This window comes from Takifugu flavidus, chromosome 21 (assembly GCF_003711565.1).
Source record: "Takifugu flavidus isolate HTHZ2018 chromosome 21, ASM371156v2, whole genome shotgun sequence".
Classification (NCBI taxonomy): domain Eukaryota; kingdom Metazoa; phylum Chordata; class Actinopteri; order Tetraodontiformes; family Tetraodontidae; genus Takifugu; species Takifugu flavidus.
The window spans coordinates 1,697,597-1,714,340 of record NC_079540.1 but is presented as its reverse complement, the minus strand read 5'-3'; the positions used below and the strand labels follow the sequence as shown (position 1 = coordinate 1,714,340).

Sequence of the window (16,744 nt, the reverse complement as noted above, 5' to 3'; positions counted from 1 at the left end):
TATCTATCTATCTATCTATCTATCTATCTATCTATCTATCTATCTATCTATCAGCTCTGCACCCTTTAAACAAAGTTGTAAAGTTTGTATGGAGATTTGTTTGTATGGAGATTTGCTCCGTCCATCTGCCGAGTCCCCCCCCCCCCCCCCCCCCAACACACACACACACACACACACACACACACACACACACACACACACACGCACACACACACAGAGCATAGGGCTTTCAATGACGTTATTACCGCGATGCGCCAGTGTAATAGACAGCAACACCGAGGGCAGTCCCACGTCAAGTGTTGCGCACAAGTTCACCCCGGCTGAGGCGGCGCAGGGAGCCCGGCTTTGGTCCGCTCTTCAGCGGGGACAGGCTGGGCAGCTCCTCCGATGCTGGAGGCTCCGTCCGGGGCTGCGGTTCAGGTGCTCGGCTGGGATAGCGACGCCAGGTGCCCCCCTCCCCGCTCAACCAAACGGAAGCTGGCGGCGATGATGCCCAGATTTGACGAGTGTTAATCTCCTCCGTGTCGCCGCTGTTGTTCCCGTGCGTGTGTGTCAGTGATGGGATTCCTTGAGGGAGCGGCCGGCCGCCTTTAACTCCTGCCCCAAGGTAAGAAGCGAGGCTCCGCGGCGGCGGGAGAACTACAACGCTGTTTGACTCGGCGGCTGGAGGTTGTGGAGGTGGTGGTGGTGGGGGGGTTGTTTTTGGAAGTGTGGCGGCTCTAGTTTGGAAGTTCTCGGCCAAAGTTAGCATGAACCCCTCGCCGGTTGGTCCGGTCAGAAACATGGTGGTCAGGGAACATTCGCTCAGGTCTCCGGTTTAACAACCTGCTACCGGCTCCTAACAGCAGCTGCGCAGCCTCTCGGCACCTTTGTTGCCCTCTGCTGGGGCTTTGGTCCAGATGTTTACCGGGTCGGAGGCTACCAGCCCCCCCGAGGGTCGTAAACTTGTGGTGGACGAGACGGGACAGACAACAAGGCTGTCATTGTACCGGATCAGCGGCGGATTAACAGAATTCCTTTTTCTCCCGCACCGTCTGAATGGCCTCCAGTTGCCCCCCCCCCCCCCGCCCCCTCCTGCCCGTGGGGGCAACAATATCCCGGTTTCTTGCTCCAACCTCTGGCACTTGTTAGCAGCAGGAGGGACAGCAGAGATGTCCCGGAGGATGTCGGTTTGGGCCACCAGGGGAAACGACTGTCGGTTTGAGCGGCTGGTTTGGTGGGAGTGGGGCAGGCTGTCACATTTATTAACCCCTCCGGAGGGCAGCTTGACAGAAATTGACCGTCAATGGAGCCGATTGTCTTGTGTTGCACAAAGCACCCAAAAGCTGACAGGCCCAGAGTGTCTCTCACTGCTCTGTTATTTGTCCCCCTCCTTTAAAAAAAGTTGTCATAATGCTTAAAAAGTGTATGAAACAGGTCCAGTAAGGTCTGTGGGGCAGCAGTTGATCACAGATCTGTCCCTAAAGGCCCAGATTTTCCTGCACCCCCTCCTTCGTCACACACTTGCACATCATGCCTAACATGTCCCCCTCCTCCCCCCTGTGTGTAGCCAACATGTGGGGAGGTAATCCCAGCTATTAGGGTAATCTCCTCAGTATGATGATCAATAGGGGAGGGTGCAAGGCTGGCAGACAAGAGTAGTGGGGATGGGGCGGGGGGCGGAAATTTGTGCTAAAGAAAAATGTTTTAATCATCCAGATTAGGTCAGGAGACTGAGGTCTGGCTTGTTGCTGGTGGGTGTGGGGGGGGGGGTGCAGACAGGATGATGTGAGGGTCTACGGCCATCTTTGGGCAGCACCCTCCTGGGACAATGGGACAGAGCGGTTTTTTGTTTTTCGCCTGCCGACGTCGATTAAAACACGTAGGAAACGATGAAACAAAGCGCAAACAAAGCCGCACTTAATCTAATTTTAGGGGGGGGGGGGGGGGGTGGACAGATCAGATCAGTGACCCTGGTGCGTTTTAGCTGTCTTCCTCTTTACGGGCTTTGCATTGTGTAAGCGATGACACTGTCGCCCGGGGGCTCGGTCTTATCCGTCCTGCACCTCCAGCCCACGTCTCAAGCATCGCCAGAGAGGGACACCTTTAAAAGTGCAGATATGAGCCTCCACCCGTGCCTGGTGCGTGCACGCGCCTGCTGTGTGTGCATCCTTTCTGCTGATATGTAAGCTAACAGCAGAGCATGCAGATGGACCACATGCTTGATTCGGTGTAATAATAGCATATGCTAGCTGTCCCCCTCATGCTGGCGTCACGGTTTGCTCCGATTCCTGCATCTACTGACTCGCGTAGATGAAACAGTTATTTATTTTAGGACTATTTCATCTCAGTTTTCAGCATGTTTTCTGATCCCTGGGCTCTGTCTGCTGTGGTTCTGAGACCAGTGTGGTAGTGACAGCGTTGTCCAGCTCAGAGGGGACAGGACTAGCCCTAAATGTGAGGTTTTAAAAAAATTTCCTGGGCCCACTCCAGCTAATCCAGTTAAGTTTATTAGCCTGAGTGAGTATCAAGATTGCTGGGGAAGAATTAAATCCCTGTATGCCTCCAGTGGAAGAACTGGAGTGTAAACACCAGCAAAATGTCCAGATGGAAGATGGGAGGGATGAGTCGTCCAAAGATCCCTTCTGCTTGAGACAGAGATTGGATGATCTCAGGGAGTCGGGTTACTATCAGCCCATTCTACTCCAACGCAGCAATGGTGTAAAAGATGCAATGCTCCTATAGGAAACCTAATCCAGACCCCGTGGCCAGCTGTCATGCTTTTGCTCCTGGGTAAAATCGCTAAGCAGGTATCCCCTTACGGTTCAATCCTTACCTTAATCATAGGAGGAAGTTACAGACATGCCCTTTGTCCCGTAAACACACCGAGCTTTTGTAATTTAAGATGCCTGATAATGTTATTTCATGATTTAGTACTTTTGTTCTTTTCCTGTTTATGTTTGGCAGGAAGCTGGACATGCGACCCCAAGTGGTAAATGTTGGTATTGCTAGTTCAATCATTCGCTTAGGTTCAAAATAGTTTCAGGAATTGACTTAACAGCAATAAAATAACAATTTGTGTCTTGAATTGGTCCATTTGACCCAAATTGTTTCTTACTTTAATCCAGATGTGGGAAAAGATTTGTTTTCTGGCTTCTAATCCAGCATCTAATCCCATAAATATTTAACATCTGCAGGTGGTTGAAGATTTTTATGGGCAGAATTAATTCACACTGGACAGATGACAGTAGGGAAACCAAAAGACAGAAAGCAGTTTAATAGAGACATTACGAGAGATGGGCAGTGCGAGGCTGAGCTGACCTTGCCATGATAATCTAATCCCTGTTGAGAGTGCTTTTTTTAGAGAGCAAGTTAATACCAACAGATTATACCCCAGTGTCTCCCACACTGGCCAGTCTGCACTAAAACAAGCGGGTCCATAATGGGCCCTCAGACCTACCACAGACACTCAAATAATGCCACGGTCCCGAGGAAGAGGGACTGCTTTAAACGTCCGTCCCTGTGCATTTTGTCCCGCTCCAGACGGTTAACGGCTGCATTTCGGCCGCCACACCAGGTCCAGGTTGCAAAATTGGAACGATATTCAACATGCAGAATGTCTCCGGTCTTGTCCTTTGTAGCACTGAGGGGCGTCCACGATAAAAGGCCACTCACGGAGCAGCTCATCTCATGCTATGAAGAGTAATCCCCCTATAGTATGTTGTGTAATCAAATGGAGGGCTGGACCGGAGGGGGGGGGGAGGGATGGGCACACATGTGCAAGTAAGTTTGTCCACACTTGTGACTGCTGAGCTCACGGCGGTCTAATCCCTGAGGTAGATCGGGCCGGCCCGGCCGCGGCGCTGACCCTGCGGTTGGGCCGGTCAGGTGCTCCATGTTTGACTCGTGTTGAGATTTTTTGGCTTTGTCTTTATCCAAACGCCACTCCTGGAGATTCGGTTGTCCCTCTGATGGATTTTGTTTTAAATTAAGATTAAAAAGATCACATCGGGAAACACGCAGTCCCTTATCTCATCAAATGTGTAATGATGCATCCTTCCACGTTTGATTCTGAGCGTTAGCAGACCTCTGGCTGTTCGGTGAGGTTAAATGAGCCGAGTAAAGAAAAGGAAAGGGGGGAAAGGATGTTGAAATATGCCGTCTTTGTGTTGTTTTGTGGCGCGCTTCTGTTTGCATGCAGGCTTATTGGAAACCAAACAGTGGATGTGAGCTGTGGCTTAGCGAGTGAACACTAGCATAAGGACAGTCACATGCTATCTCCAGTCAGGGGGATGCTGGCACGGGCTCCTTGCTGGTTGTTGAGAATATTTGGATGACTTTAACACGAACGTGCACATGCACGAGCACACGGTTAGTGGCGTTTCGCTGGTGACACTTTCAGAATTTTGCATGGAGGTCACACCTGAGAGATAAGGAGGAGCTTTTAGGAATTCTATTTTCATATAATGGCAGGAAGAGTCTGTTTTAGTGCAGACACACACACACGGAGCACATAGATAGTGGATCTTCTCATGCAAGTGCACACACACAAACGCAGCAGAGCACAGCGGCTCTCAGCGGCAGCGCCCTGACCATGGGGAGTTTGTGCTGAGCTAGTTGGGACGTCAGGATGAATCAATGTGAGAGCAGCTGACTGGACATGCCTATTCATCTGCCAAAGAAAAGAGAAAAGAGAGAGAAAGAGGCAGCCGGGGACTCTAAAAGAAATCAGTTCATCCCTGGAGCGCCATGTTTAGCTATCTGCACCAGCACTACTGTGCAGGTCCTCTGCAGGGATGGCGAGGTCGAACGGATAACGGTGCCATACAGAGAGGGGAGGGGGATTATTCTGGGAGTGACGTAGCTGCCCTCTTGCTCCTTCAACACAAACATCTATTGTGTCATAGAGCAAAAATGGCTCACAAACGTGCGCTACAGACTGTGCACAAAGTCTGCTCGGACCAGTGTGTAAAGCTGAGAGTGTTGAGGTGGATAACTCCATACTGGTGGCCTGTTTATTCCCATCTGTTGCCCTCAGCTCTCTGACTTCATCCCCATTGTGTTAACTCATTACATTCGCCTTAAGCTAACCGGTTAATTGCCACCCTCCAGTTTCTCTCGCACATCCTCCCCCCTCTCGGAGACAGTGTGCCACATTGGCCGTGCACTAATCTGGTGGCGTCTGCCTACCAAACACCTGCCACGTCCGCAGGAAAAAAAAAAAAAACCCAAAAAAAACCTACCAAGATCCGGCACCCGGTCCAGCATGAGCGGATCAGCACACATGACGGCGAGCCGGCCCGCACACGTGCATTCATGCAGACAGATGCGACCCCGAACGCACATCGCACGTAATTAGACAGACAACCCCGACCCGATGCACCTATTTTAGTAACCCCCCCCCCAGCCAAGACAAGCAAGAGCGTCCTTTTGTCCTGCGTCTTTGCTCAGACGTAAATTTGAAGACGGTGACGTGCACGCCCGGGCCTCGCTGCTTTAACAATACCTCTCTCGACCCCCCAACGAGGGGTGCAGGGCCAGACATGAGGCGATGTGACAGTTCTGGTGCGGCCAACAGAATAGTAGGGTTTCCTTTTAACCGCCTGGCCGGCTGTGTGGCGCAGGGAACCTCCTTTCACGTTTAAAGCGCAGCAATATTGAAGACGACGTTTAAATTCACCTTAAAGTTGGACGAGGACACGGGTCGGCTGGTTCTGGGTTTAATCAGATGATTCCGCCAGAGATTATTTCACTCGCTGTGATGGAAGTTTTGTCCTTTTATTAAAAGGTGCAGAACTTCGCCTCATTATGTTGCCCGCTGTCACGTGGGCCCACGCCGGCTCCTAAAATTTGCTGATAATGGATTATTGATTGGGAATTAGAGTTGCCTGGCCCTCAGGGTTCATCCTGCCTGGCTTGGAATGAATACATCTCTTCATGCTTGGCCTCACACACTCAATTTAAACATAGGAAAGCACAGGACACACACACACACACACACAGGCATGCATGTTGAGCCTACGCTCTAATACACACAGACATGCATCTCTCTGCACAGAGGGACAAAAGCTTTTCCCAAATCTGTGATAAGATTTGTTTTTGCTTCTGTTTTTACTTAAACACTTACTGGAAAACACTGGCCCCCATTTTCAGTGAAATTAATGTGTGTTTGCATTTATTCACAGCTTAAATAGAAATATCAGCAGATAGAAAACTGTTTTAAAGCTTGGTTGAAATTCTGCGGAACTGTTTCGATTGACTTTTCTGTCCCCTCTGGTTCTCTTTGGATTATTCTGAAATTGGCTTTAAATATTAGAGTCTTCAGAATAAAAGCACCAGATATGTCTTGGGATTTATGCAGCTTTACACTGTATCTCAAGCTAAGATGTAATTGCACATCTGGGGCAGCGTTTTTAGGCTGCATTCATTTTCATATTAATAATAGTTGATTGTGAAACTCATTTGGAGGATCAAAGCAGATGGCATACACATTTGTTAGGGATAAAAGGTTATTTTACATTTTTTCTGATGACCATTGCTTTGAAATGATGATGCTAATTCTGTTTTATTTCTTGCTCCTGCAGTAAGCATCCTTAGCAATTAAGAACCACGGTTGGATTCCAAACCTGAAGCATCATTCGACTGGAAACGCATGCACCTCTGCCTCTTTGAGGATTTATTGCACGTCTGCAGTCAGAATCGCCATGGAGAAGAAGAGAGATGATATCCCAGCGAATTCAGGAGCGCCTGTAAAGGTGGAGCCTGAAGAAAGCGTCATCTGTGGCCACACCTGCGGCGTGTGCAGCCGCAGCTTCCCTCTCCTCAGCTCCCTGTCCCAGCACATGAGGAGCCACACGCAGGAGAAGCCCTACAAGTGCCCCCACTGTCAGTACAGGACGGCGCAGAAGGGCAGCCTGAAGAACCACATCAGGAGCCACAAGCTGGGCTTGTTCCAGCAGAGGCTCTCTGACAAGAATGTGGAGCTGTCTGAGGAGCAGAAGAACATCCTGGAGATCCCCAAGTCTGGGGACACCGAATTGGAAAAGACCACTTTCATCGGGAAGGTGAAAAGAAAGGGAAGCAAGAGAAGGAACAGCGAGGCAGACGTGATGGAGGCGGAGGCTGACAGAGGCTGCTGCACCTGCATCATATGTGATCAAGCGTTCCCAGATATGCTGCTCCTCAAGTCCCACATGAAGGTCCACGGCGGCCCCGAGGATTACGGCTGTCGGCTCTGCGGACGCCGCTTCCGCCAGGCCTGGTCCCTCCAAAGCCACGTGTACACTCACAGGTCAAAGGCGCGGCCAAAGGGCGACAGACCCAGCAAGTCCCACGTCACCATCAATGGCGTTCCCCAGGAGCCGGCGTCCCTGGTCAACGAAGTCTGCCTCTACGAGCTCTGCTCCACCTGCGGCAACTTCTTCCCCGATCGCGCATCGCTGCAAATTCACGAAGCGCTGCATCAACATAACTCTTCGACCCTAAATCCACCCCAGGAGGAAACCGACGTCTCCGACTCGCAGTCGAAGAGCTTTTTCATGGAAAGCTTAGGGCTCACAAGTGTCAAGGCGAAGAAAACACGCGTGGAGACGAGCCCGGGGGGCCAAATGGTGGGGCTGGATCCATGTTGCAGCTACCAAACGCTGATGCTGTCAACGAAGGGGCGACTGACCAAAACCCACCTGCCCAAGAAACCTGTGGCGCAGGACACGAACAAGGTCAAGCGCATGGCGAAGGACACTGACATGGTCAAGCACGTGTCGTCCAAGCAGGGGAAGAAGAGGAAGCAAGTCACCACCTCCGACTCTCAGAACAAGAAGCTGAAGCTGGAGACGAACCGAGAGCAGCCGTCAAAAATTGAGAGCCAGGGCAGAAGTGGCAACAAAAAGAGCAACATCCCATTGGGCCTCGGTCACGCGTTTTACAAGGAGCTGCACAGTAAGACACCCAAAGAGGTTCCCACTGGCAACTCAGTGAGCACAAACCGCAACGGTAGGCCATGGATGATTATTGCCCTTGTGTTTACGTGTTTGTTTACATAGACTTTTGTTGATGTTTAGGTTTTATCTTCCTCCAAATGTTAGAAGAGTATCAGAGATTTGGTTTAACCGTTTTAAGAACGAGGGAGACATCTAGTGGTCGCATCTCCGAATTACATCAATCGTATTTGTTTTCCTGTTCTTTATAGTTTTAAAAAGTCTCTTGATATAACCAATGCAACTTTATGTGGGGTTTATTATACTACACGAAGCCTATTGATCATTAAATGTTTGATTACTAGATTTGTGGTAATTGTCTACAAGGAAGTGCAAGACCAGAAAATTCCACTGTGGAGGATTTATTTGCAGAAATGAAAGAAATAGTGCATTAACTCTTGTTTCCACTGTTTCTTTGCAGGTATTAAGGTATATTTCTGTCAGCACTGTAATTTCCGCACTGGTAGTTCCTCAATCCTCGAGTTCCACCGGTACACAATGCACCCAGACCACCTGGACCCTCAGTGGAACTACTTCCGTGTTCCAACAACCATCAGCCAAATTGGTCTCGAAAACCTCCTATACACAGAATATTCACAGACTCATTCAGGACAGGTAATCATAGCAGGCATCAAGGGGCCCAGACATGCTAACGATACTAAGCTAGGTGCTCTTAATTTGTCTCTGTTGAATTCAAATCACGGAGACCTCTTTGTGAAGAAGAATGACATAATTAGATACGAATGCTCGTTCTGCACCCACACTTCCTACTACCCAGAAGTGCTGTGGATGCATCAGCAGATTGAACACAAGGTGTATGCTAGCTGCCCCATGGCCCCCAAGTGGGCCGTCAGCAATAGCAGCCTCAAGAGCTTAAAGGCAGTGACTCCCAAGTGGAGACGCACTGGGCCACCACCATTCCTGAAGGGAAAAGACTGCCCCGCCTTATCCATCCAGAAAAGTCAGCGCACGAAGCCTCAGGGTACTACCGCCAAGGACCGGCACGCGTCGGACCAGACGCAGTCAAGTCGCCAAACGGGATCAATGCCTCAGAAGAAGGCTAAACATAAGAAGCAGACTGTGGAGCTTGGGGGTAATACCTCAGGTGTCCCGACCTCTTCTACCAGCGCTGTGGCATTCAACAAGAACACGTCCAGGTCCCAGCCCACCAGCAGCCCCAACCACCACAGGTCAGCAGCTGATGCTAACTTCCCTCAGGAGGGGTTGGGTTTTATGTTGGCCAGACATCACAGTGGGATGGCGTTGAGCATCGCTGCGAACAAGCCCCGACCCCGCCGGAACTCGGCGGACTCCTCATCCGGCCCAAATGACCTCGACCCGTGCGCTGCCCTGAACATGCTGTCTCAGAAAGCTTATTCAGAGCCCCCTGTTGCTCCCATAAAGGCTGATTCAGCAGAAGAACATCCAGGGGACATTGATATTTTGGGACTGTTGAGGTGCCACCCCCCCCATGAATTGGTCTCTTTGTGCCAGCAGTGGAGCTTTATAGACCCTAAGACTGATCCAAAAGGTGAGGAGGATCGTCAACTTTACCTTACTTCCACCTGATGGACTATATCACTGCCCTTACCCCCCTACATGAGCCTGGTCCTGCTCTAGGTTTCTTCCTGTTAAAGGGGAGTTTTTCCTTGCCACTGTTACTTGTTGGGGGGGTCAGGCCATGGGATTCTGTAAAGCACCTAGAAACAATTTTGATTGTAACAGATGCTATATAAATATTGACTGATTGATTGATTGATTGATTGCTTGATGGATTGATTGATTGATTGACTGACTGACTCTCTTTTCTGTTCTGTTTTGTGTAGAACAGTCCCACTGCAATGGAATCCCCGGACTCGTCCAGTCCTCACCGGAAACGTCACTGGTATGTCTCTTCTTTTATACACTTTAGCCTTTGTCGAGTGTTTTTGTTGTGTCTTGTGACACCTCTAAGCTCCTCCCAACTCTTCAACAGGAAACGGCTGCCCCAAACCTCCCTCAGGCTCTCTTAGCACGTCTCCTTCCGTTGGCTTCCAGCCTGCACCATGAATCTGAAAAGCTGCAATCCCACATACACTGCATCCCCCCCCACAAAAGGGGGTCATCTTGAGAATTTCCATGCATGGTTATTAGGTTTATCCTAAAACCTGTGAGCCTTAATTGACATTGAGAGAATGGACTTGTTAGTGAGGGCTGAAACTCCAGCTACGAGCTGGTTTATCATGTCCCTTTTCAATCAATCCTGTGTTGAAGACCACAATTGAATTACCTCAACCCGGATGACATCAGTCCTTTAATAATCCTTATAGGAGCGTCCAGCGGTGCCACCCAGGGATTCTCCATTTTGGGTCTTCAGCGTCTTGCGTAGACCACAATTGGACAGGAGAGTTAGCATCTTTGGCTCTCTATCCCTCACACGTTGGGGACATCAGATGCTGTTTCTTGTCGTACCTCAGTCCAAATGGAACATTTATTTTGAGGAAGATGAGCGTCAGGTAAACAAGTAGGATGACCTCAACCCGGATTATATCAGTTCTATAATAATTCCTATAGGAGCGTCCAGCGGTGCCACCCAGGGATTCTCCATTTTGGGTCTTCAGCGTCTTGCGTTGACCACAATTGGACAGGAGCGTTAGCATCTTTGGCTCTCTATCCCTCACACGTTGGGGACATCAGATGCTGTTTCTTATCGTACCTCAGTCCAAATGGAACATTTATTTTGAGGAAGATGAGCGTCAGGTAAACAAAAAAAACAAAAAAAAAATTCATTTAGGGTCTTCAGCGTCTTGCGTAGACCTTTTGTTCAAAGTTCATATTGTTCTTATATTTTTGTTGTCTTTATGTAAAAAGTGTTTCATAGATATATTGCTATAAGAGTTTCTATTTTCACCACTTTTATATTTTCTCTTAAATAAATTTTAAAAATTTTTGCTGAGATTACTGTTTTATTTGATCTGGAATCATTTATTCATGGGTATTATTGATAGATTTATTCGCGCTCATCTTTATTGCAGTTCACACTTTCTGCCACCAGGAGGGGTAAATAACGGCATATGTCGTCTAATACCGATTTGCACCCTGGACAGATCAGCAGCTCCACAGGGGTCCAGAGGTGTTGGACAGTTTAGCAGCCGCTGGTCAAAAATAGTTTAATAAAATAATTTTTAAAAAATGAATTAAAAAAATAAAATAGTTTATTGTGCTTTTTCCTTTACTTCAGGTCTTTATTAAAATACTGACCAGATGCTCAGTGAACCAGAATGTAAAAACAAATACAAAGCTAATTGTTCATTTCCTATCACATGCAAGAACTAACCTATGGACTGGATATGATCTCACCACTAGCTGCAAATATTACACAAGAAAAAATTATTTCCATTATTGAACTTGGATTTAGATATGTTGTGAAACTACGCCCCCCTCTGGTGGAAAATCTTTTCACTATTTTATCAAATGTCCGTCTGTATATTTTATTCAGTCCGTGGATTCACTCCAGATAGGAATGTACTGAATACACCTGACATCCTCTCTCCAAACCAAAGAGATCAGGCGTCAGCTGCGAGTACAGCACTTACTCCTCAGTATAAGACTATTTAGGAAATTAATCACAAATCGTTGAGATGAACAACAAGTCTACATTATTTATAGATTTAAAGTCTTTTATGCACTGCTGCGTGCTCCAGGATTCATCACTTTATAAATATCACGCCTGGTACATTTAGAATAGCATGGCTCTCAAGTTTAAGATGTCTTCTAAAGTGAAAAATGTGTCACCATGGCAACAATGCCTACCCCATGAGAGCGATGGTGTATTGGAACGCAGAGCAAGTTGAGCGATGTGAGCACTAAAGGCAGCGCTGTAAACAATCCTTAGACATTTTTTTTTTTAAATTTAATGAAGCCTTTTATTTATTTATTTTTAATGCGCAGAAACAACAAAAGGTCGAGCAGAAAAAGTGATAATATAATATTCAATGGCCCAAAATACATGCTGAAGATTAACAACTTATATTTTTTTAAAATCTTTTAGTATTAATTGTACTTGCTTTGGAAACGCTCTTTAGAAAGCAAACAAGCAAAAAGCTCAGCCAGGCAAGCGGTAAAATAATCATGTATTCTGATGGGTTACGCAATTATTTCCGTGGAATAACCAACATATCTACACATCAGGTGCATTCGCCGTGCTTTGGAAGGTTTAAAATGAGCCTCCTCTCTTGCTGTTTTTTGTTTCCGTTTGGCAGAAGTTAAACATCAGTCATATTAGCTTCATGGTGTATCGGCTCGTCTCCATGTAGTTGCTGGTCCCCGCTTTGTTATTGGACACAGCGCTCCGTGGTACGTACGCAATGGTGGCCGTGTGCTTGATTTGACCTTTGCTCTTGCTCCAGAAGAGCATGAAGACGAAGCAAACGCTCACAGAGCTAAAAAAGGAGAGGAACCCGATGGTCGTTGCTATCAGTAACGTCTTGACGTCCAGCGGGAGCTTCTGAGTCCCGTTCACGCCCGGAGCGGCAGAGGGAAAGGCGACCCAGCCGCTGAGAAAAGTGTTTTTGGGTGAGGGAAAGGCCGGGACGCGTAGATTGACGGCGAGGCTGGTGTTTCCGGCTGCGTTGGAGGCCAAACAGAGATAAGAGCCGCTGTCTTGAGGTTGAGCATAGCGGACTTCCAGCGAGCCGTTCGAGAGAGCCCGTATCCGACCGTTGGGTGTCAAAGGTTTAAGCTGGGGGTCCAACCAGGTGATGGAGGGCGAAGGGTCGCCGTCGGCGTTGCAGTAAAACACCACCGTGTGTCCCTGATCCACGCGCACATCCTGAGGTTTGCGGTTCAGAATGCGAGGTCGCCGACAGGTGAGCAGGCCGGGGACCTCGGCTTCGCTCAGGTCAAGGAAACTCCAGTCCTGCAGCTGAACGGAGGTAGAGCAGGTCGGCGGGTTCCCACCAAAGTCCAGATGGCGCTGCCTTCGTACCACCCACAGCAGGCGGCAGTCGCATGCCAGCGGGTTGTTGTCCAGTCCCAGGGCTCTGAGGGTATCCACAGAATGAAAAGCTCCGGCCTCCAGCGTGGTGAGAAGGTTCCTGGACACGTTCAGCAACGTGAAATGCGTCAGACCCCTGAACGCTCCCACCTCGACCACCAGCAGCGATCCCCCCACCAGATGGAACTCCTGGAGCCGTAGCAGATCCCCCAGCAGGCTCCCGTGGATGTAGGCGATGGGGTTGTAAGAAAGGTCGAGGTGCACCAGATACACCAGATGATGCAGAGAGCCGTAGGGGACTGCAGCCAGCCTCGAGCGTCTGATGGCCAGAGATGTGAGATTCAGGCCGAAGAGACTGTTTCCTGAGAGGTTCTCCAGCAAAGGGCTGTCAGAAATGAGAAGCTCCTTCAGACGCTCCAGAGGGCGGAAGGAGTAGTTGGGCAGCGCCGTGAGGGCGAGGCAGTGGAAACGAAAACGCCTCAACCCTCCCAGCCGTGCGAACGCCTCCGTCGGCACAGCGGTGAGGTTGCAGGCGTCCAGGTGCAGCTCCTGCAGGCTGGTTAGCCCGGCGAAGGCCTGATGCGAGATGAACACCAGGTCATTGCCCGCTGCCTTCAAACACTGCAGGGCGGACAGGTCACGGAAGGTGGAATCGAGAAAGACGAGAATCTCGTTGTCACTTATGTCCAGGGACCTGAGACTCTGCAGCCCACTGAATGCACCCGCAGGGAAGATCTTCAGGCGGTTGCGCGCCAGGCTCAGAGTGACTAGATCCTTCAGGCCCAGGAAGGCTTCTGCTTCAACGGACGCCATCGTGTTGTCGCTCAAATCCAAGTCTAAGAGCTGCGTCAGAGCGCGGAACTGCTGCCGCGCCAGCGTCTTGATCTTGTTTCGTGTTAAATTCAGCAGTTTGGTGTCTTCTGGAAGGCCGTCGGGCACCGCGGCGAACTGGCCATCAGAGCAGTTCACCTGCAGCGGCGCTGCGTTGCAGCGGCAGGGACACGGCGGGCGCAACTCAGACCCCGCCGCCGCCGCCGCCGCCACCAGGAAGTGTAGCGCTCCCCACCATAACCACAGACGGACAGCGACCCCTTCCAACATCTGTCGACCTGCGAGACACGTGAGAAAGTAGCGCTTTACTCCATCATCACCACAAACGATGGGCGGTTTTTGCCGCACAAATTAAAAAAAAAACAGACTGCAAGATGTCAAAACTGCAGGCGGATTTCTGTGAAAGGGGGAAAGAGCAAGAAGTCAGAGGGCGGTGCTGAATCATCATAGTCAAACTGTGAATATCAATGCTGTCTTCAGCAGTGCTGGAAAGTTTACGGAGATGTTCCGCAGCTCCCGTCTGTCTCCACTTCCTGCCTGCGTCATTTATCGCCTCCTTTAACCTCAACCTTTGGTTTTCAGCTTTCAAAGCTGCTCAAAGTTCCTTTCTAGGGAACAGGCCTCATTTTGGGGAAAGGAACCTCTCCTGTCCTGCACGACCTGCGGTCCAAACATCACTCGCTCACAGAAACGTAACACTAAAAGTGTTATTTAGCAGCAGTATCAGTATCATTCTTAAGGACCTGCGGTCGTAACCAGGAAAATGTTACGACCTGGTTGTCATTTAAACTAGAATGAGGTGTGAACAAACTGTCAGCCTGTAAAAACGCCGTTAAATTGCCTCAAAAATCTGCTTAGAAGAACTTTTTAGGACAAAGACTGTTTTGTTTTGTTTTTTAAAGAAGGAGTCTCTGAAGTGTGATTCCACCCACACTTCTGGTCGCTCTCTTCACATGTTGTTCTGCTGAAGTGTGCAACACTCTGGCACGTGAGAACAGGGGGAGAGGAGACGAGGAGGAGAATTGTGATGTTTTAATGCGTGTTGTGTGTCTAAAATTCACAAAAACAGTAGGAAGCGCCGTGACTAGCGACGCAGAACTCCACCGAGAGCACGAATACAGAGCGGAGATGGTGTCACGCACATGAAATTACTGCAACTGTTTCATTCCAGGCTCTTTTAAATTCATCGGGATGCGTAAAATACAAACACGAGCGCAGTAATGCATAAACCAGTCTTTGAACTCACCGTCTCGTCAGTCTGGTTACTGCATCTTCAAACATCCATTTCACATTTGATCAAAAAAAGCAAAAGGATTCAACTGCATCTCCCTAAAAAGGTCTCCGCATGAATTACTGATGCAAGCGGATGGAACTCAGAGGGCAGAGGAGAATTCCTGCTCCATCTTCAGCAGAAATAACTCTAAAAGCCCAGACAGAGACAGACATAGCGCAAGACCGCTCCATCCTGCCATTATGAAATATTCTGCCTCTGCGCTGCTCCTGTTGCTTCTCCGTCCTCATGGCAACAACAACCAGGCTTCGGATGCACGGGCGCTCGGTGCATGCTGGGGGATTATATGCACCAGCGCCTGGATTCCACCCAACTCAGTGTACTGGATGACGGGAGGCGGGCACAGGTCAGCCAAACGCAGAGATTTTCAGAGCAGCACCAGATGGAAAGGAACTGGAGTGCTGACACCTCAGCTATATAAGGATAAAGATAAAAAACTTTATTGATCCCACATCGGGGAAATCACACGTTACAGCGGTAGCCCGTGGTGTACAACACAGAATAGTACTAAAAGAAAAAAAGAAAAAGACTCTTATATTATGTACATTACTGTGTACATTATACAGTATGTACAGAAATAAAAAATTATGTGCAGAAGGAATGTCGGACAGTGTGGAGAAAAATGAAGGTGCAAATAAGACATTCCAGAGGTAGGATGATTAGTTAGTGCAAATATCTCAACCCTGGGTTATTGGTGCTCCATTAAGAGTTGTGCATGTAAAATATGCATAATAATAAAATAAGCATATGTAGAAATAGATGTAAGGGAATTTTCCTGCACCTCCCAAACTTGATAAATCAGCCTTCAACACCTGTCTAAATGTAAATTCTACCAATAATTAAGCAGCGAATTCTTCAGCCTTTCACTCCTCCGCTTTCCAGAGCTGAGCCTTTCTAGGGATCCCAGCAGCTAAAATTGAACCAAAGCTGAATTGTAAATCAATTTCAGAAATAAAGCTGGGACACTTGCAATTACCGTTCCAACATTTTTGCTTCACAGTTAAGTTGCCTGGCAACAGAAGAGTAACATGCTAAAAGAGATGTGCTGTAATGTAATGCCTTTGTTAGTCATACCTCATACTATTTAAAGCAGTACGTAAGAAATGTATGTAAAGTAATCATAAAATGGCTCTGATACGTCACCAGACATTAAGGAATCGTGCTAATTTCAAATACCTCAATCGCTGACAACAACCGTTCAGCCAGAACATTCTCATTTCAAAAGTTTCCGCTCGTAAATCATGTTTATTTTACATTTTGTGTTTTGGTCTGTAGCTCCGCCCTCAGCAGATCTAACCGATCACCGTCGGTAGAATTTCAGCAGCCATGATGCAAGTTACCACTGAGCTTCTGCTACGATTGTTACCAAACCTAAAAGGGCTCGTAATCATAACGCTCGTTATGATTCCCAACAACATCATGAGAAAGTCAGACACAAGACGAGTTTTAAGGTCAAGGTTTAAGGTCAAAACATGTTTTCTGCTTCTTGATGTAAATTCTTGGTTTGGTTTTTAATTGTTTTGTAATTCTGAATCTGGTGCAATAAAGTAATACCTGAATTACTGTAAATGGATGTGAGCATCAGGGGTTTCATGTTTTAGCCGATGACCCCTTCTCATTCTCAATAAAAGACAAAAAAAACCCAGCTGAATGGGGACCAAACTCTCAGGGGAGAGTCCATGACAAAGCTAA

The 16,744-nt window shown here is 48.4% G+C and overlaps 2 protein-coding genes across 3 annotated transcripts; one reads left to right on the top strand and one right to left on the bottom strand.

Moving 5' to 3' along the window:
* The first annotated feature begins 209 nt into the window (after nucleotides 1-209).
* On the top strand, nucleotides 210-10,890 carry LOC130518351 (zinc finger protein 516-like). Of its 2 annotated transcripts, none has more exons than XM_057020871.1 (5): nucleotides 210-607; nucleotides 6,564-7,971; nucleotides 8,377-9,486; nucleotides 9,782-9,840; nucleotides 9,931-10,890. In XM_057020871.1, exons 2-5 carry the CDS (start codon nucleotides 6,684-6,686, stop codon nucleotides 10,063-10,065), a joined length of 2,592 nt encoding a protein of 863 aa, XP_056876851.1. In that variant the 5' UTR covers nucleotides 210-607; nucleotides 6,564-6,683; the 3' UTR covers nucleotides 10,066-10,890. The 2 variants fall into 2 exon arrangements, with proteins under 2 accessions (XP_056876851.1, XP_056876853.1); XM_057020873.1 differs by having other exon boundaries at nucleotides 211-607; nucleotides 8,377-8,570.
* Nucleotides 10,891-11,832: 942 nt separating this feature from the next.
* LOC130518352 (leucine-rich repeat and immunoglobulin-like domain-containing nogo receptor-interacting protein 1) lies at nucleotides 11,833-15,364 on the bottom strand. Its single transcript, XM_057020874.1, has 2 exons — nucleotides 15,008-15,364; nucleotides 11,833-14,039 (listed from the first exon to the last, which is right to left on the bottom strand). The coding sequence occupies exon 2, from the start codon at nucleotides 14,029-14,031 to the stop codon at nucleotides 12,211-12,213; it is 1,821 nt and encodes a 606-aa protein (XP_056876854.1). The 5' UTR covers nucleotides 14,032-14,039; nucleotides 15,008-15,364; the 3' UTR covers nucleotides 11,833-12,210.
* Between the last annotated feature and the right edge of the window lie 1,380 nt (nucleotides 15,365-16,744).

Excerpts from the sequence above, each read along its gene's own strand:
- LOC130518351 (XM_057020871.1), top strand. The coding sequence starts at position 6,684 with ATGGAGAAGAAGAGAGATGATATCCCAGCGAATTCAGGAGCGCCTGTA. Across the intron at positions 9,487-9,781 it reads CCCTAAGACTGATCCAAAAG|AACAGTCCCACTGCAATGGA; the intron begins GTGAGGAGGATC and ends TGTTTTGTGTAG. Across the intron at positions 9,841-9,930 it reads CCTCACCGGAAACGTCACTG|GAAACGGCTGCCCCAAACCT; the intron begins GTATGTCTCTTC and ends ACTCTTCAACAG.
- LOC130518352 (XM_057020874.1), bottom strand. The coding sequence starts at position 14,031 with ATGTTGGAAGGGGTCGCTGTCCGTCTGTGGTTATGGTGGGGAGCGCTA.